Raw genomic sequence first — 2,800 nt, forward strand, 5'->3', positions numbered from 1 at the left:
TAGATTGTGGAATTCCAACATGGCGGCGCCCTTGTAACAACACTTTCAACTTACTATTTCATCTCTTTTAACAAATTCACCCATTTTAATAATTGTACCAATGAGAAGAAATAAAGTACATCTGTTATATCATCATTATTCAAATTCCAGTTCAGTTCATCTTTAAAGGCAGAATTAAAGTTAAGTGATATCATTTTCTGAACTTACCAGACTTTCCTTGCAGTTTTATGTCCCTTTACCGACTAGTTATTAAAGCCACATTACTGATGATTATTTATGTAAAAATCTCATTTTTTAAATATTTTGTGAAAGCACCAATAGGCTACCCTACAATATGGTTGCAGAATATCAATCTTATCATTTCATGCCATGCCAGTTTCCACCCCTGTACCAACACCACTGTTTTCATTATTTATTAAGTAAAGAACAATTTCTTTATCTACTGATAAAACCGTGTCGTATGAATAGGAGCCTTCAGTCAAAGGCAGACATACTGAAGCAGAAGTGAAAGAACTGCCCATCAGCGGCCAACCCCACCCCTTGGCTTGATGCACTGTGAGAGAGAAGTGAGAGCACCAGAAAAACTGTAGCCATGGAGGACACTCAGCCCAAGCCTGCTACCCCGGGGCCCAGCCGTGCACCCAGTCCGGCACCTAGTCCAGCACCCAGTCCACTGCTGGACATCATTTCTTTTCCTGCAGCAAACCATGTGGAGGTATAGTATTTTATTTAATAAGAAAGTTTTTTTTACATTCACTAAATAAGAAATTTTAAGCTCCATATAAATAATTTGGTTACTGTCATGTGTCTCTGCCTCTTTCTCTCTCACTTTAGTCCGTTCTGTGTTTTTTGCTTCTGTTTTAACATACTCTTATCTATACTTGTAAAATTAGTTGTTTGCCTGAGATAATTTTTCATGTAATAATTGGTAATTTGTTGCAGTAATTCTAATGTGAGAATTAATTAGAATGCAGCCAGAGGCAAAGTCAAAACTTTGGTCTACTCACCTGAAAACATGACAAAGAGGGTGTTCTAGGAGTCGCAGTTATCAGCAAGTTAATATCTTTACTTTATTATTTGCCAAGAAACATTAGCCTGTAATCTGCTGGCATGAAGTACCTCTTTGTGAACATTACCGATAGGGCACAGTACTTAATAAGGGTTCGGCAATTAAAGCGGCAACAGGGACATATAGTCGCCTCTCTCCAGTTTTTTTCCATAAGAAATGCATTGGTTACACTTTACATGAAAATATCTACATACGAGTGACATAACACTGTCATGAACATGTCATAAAACATAAACAAGTCATAAATGTTTACGACATAACACTTCTTTTAGCAAGTGTCATTTGGTTTTGTCATGGCAAGTTATGGTTACACTATTGCCAGAGAAAATATCGCGATATTATGCTGTATTGATTTTTTTCCCCCACCGTACTAATTATGTAAGGTCTGGTTACTAAACATTTTATGCTATAAATGCATTGAACGTTGCTCTCTCGTCATTTTGAAGGCATCAAAAACTATTGGAACAGTAATCTGCATATGAATCAAGTTAGTGAAACATAACTGGTTCTATTTATAAATGCAATACATTACAACATTTTTTAAAAAACTAATTCAAATTTGAGTTTATAAAGCAAACTACTTCATCATATATTGCATTTTCAGATGTGGTGTTAAGGCATCTAACAAAATATTACGCACAACAGACAAACTAACTTAACTAATTTTGTGCATATTCTGATCTTCCTCCTCCAGCACCTAAATGTAAACCAGATCCAGTTTGTGGTACGGCGCAGCTCTAGTCCACATGCCACAGAAGAGACCACCTATTTTATTCCTCGAAACCCTGTGGTGGATGCTGGCACTAACACAGACCCACCAGTGGTCTGCTGCCCCTTGCTCCACAGATTCTGCCCTTGTCCACCAAGAGGCCTTCTGGCCTCTCTCATTACTAAAGGTAAGCAAGTGGGGTCTCTTGTTGGCTCAGTGAGCTCCTACTACCTCCTTTCACACAGGACTGTGAAAACCTGCAAATAATATGATTATCTTGTATACTTTGAACTTCTTAATAATCAGTATTTGTTTAGATAAAGAGGCATACATATACAGTATACACACACACTTTTAAAGAAGTTTAAGAGGTAAGCACGTATAACACAACAAACATACATGTAATAATCTCGTCATCAAAACACCATAGTGACATATGGCATGACACTAAAATCTAATGTCAGTCCCATGTGTCCTCTCCAGTCCTTCTGGCAGCTGTGCTCTTTGGAGTGGTGTGGTCTATCACCGAGGATCAGTGTCTTCCAGGGGGTAACCTGTTTGGCATCACGATCCTCTTCATCTGTGCACTCATCGGTGGCAAAGCAGTGGCTCTCATCCATCTTCCCAAACTTCCACCGTTCCCACCTCTCCTTGGTAAGGCTAATAACTCAGTGGTTATGTTTCATGTGCTGATGTGTTTGCACAATACTTTATTTAGTATTTACTTTCACAGATGCCTCCATCAGTATGAAATTTAGGTGATATTTTAACTTTTTCTGGTCCTTCTGCCCAAGCATAAGCCATAGAGGCTACTTCAACTGTCTCCAGTTTGCTCCAGTTTCATACCAATTGTATGCCCATCTGATTATTCAAGAAGTATTTAATTTACATGAGTTAGCCATGCAAAATTATAATGTTGTATAAACGGCCTGATACAGTGAGGGGAAAAAAAGTATTTAATCCCCTACTGATTTTGTACATTTGCCCACTGACAAGAAATTATCAGTCTATAATTTTAATGG

At 38.0% G+C, this 2,800-nt stretch overlaps 1 protein-coding gene across 4 annotated transcripts in view; it reads left to right on the plus strand.

Annotated features, from left to right (window-relative positions):
* si:dkey-162b23.4 (sodium/hydrogen exchanger 9B2) overlaps nucleotides 1-2,800 on the plus strand; it is a 14,985-nt gene that overhangs the window by 3,079 nt on the left and 9,106 nt on the right. For 2 of the 4 annotated variants that reach the window (XM_032531745.1, XM_032531754.1), the window contains exons 2-4: nucleotides 469-715; nucleotides 1,764-1,965; nucleotides 2,262-2,432. In XM_032531745.1, coding sequence (XP_032387636.1) covers nucleotides 593-715; nucleotides 1,764-1,965; nucleotides 2,262-2,432 — 496 coding nt within the window. In that variant the 5' untranslated portion in view covers nucleotides 469-592. The remainder of the gene's footprint in view (nucleotides 1-468; nucleotides 716-1,763; nucleotides 1,966-2,261; nucleotides 2,433-2,800) is intronic. The other 2 variants (XM_032531751.1, XM_032531763.1) reach the window with 1 other exon arrangement.

This window comes from Etheostoma spectabile, chromosome 2, assembly GCF_008692095.1.
Source record: "Etheostoma spectabile isolate EspeVRDwgs_2016 chromosome 2, UIUC_Espe_1.0, whole genome shotgun sequence".
Lineage (NCBI taxonomy): Eukaryota > Metazoa > Chordata > Actinopteri > Perciformes > Percidae > Etheostoma > Etheostoma spectabile.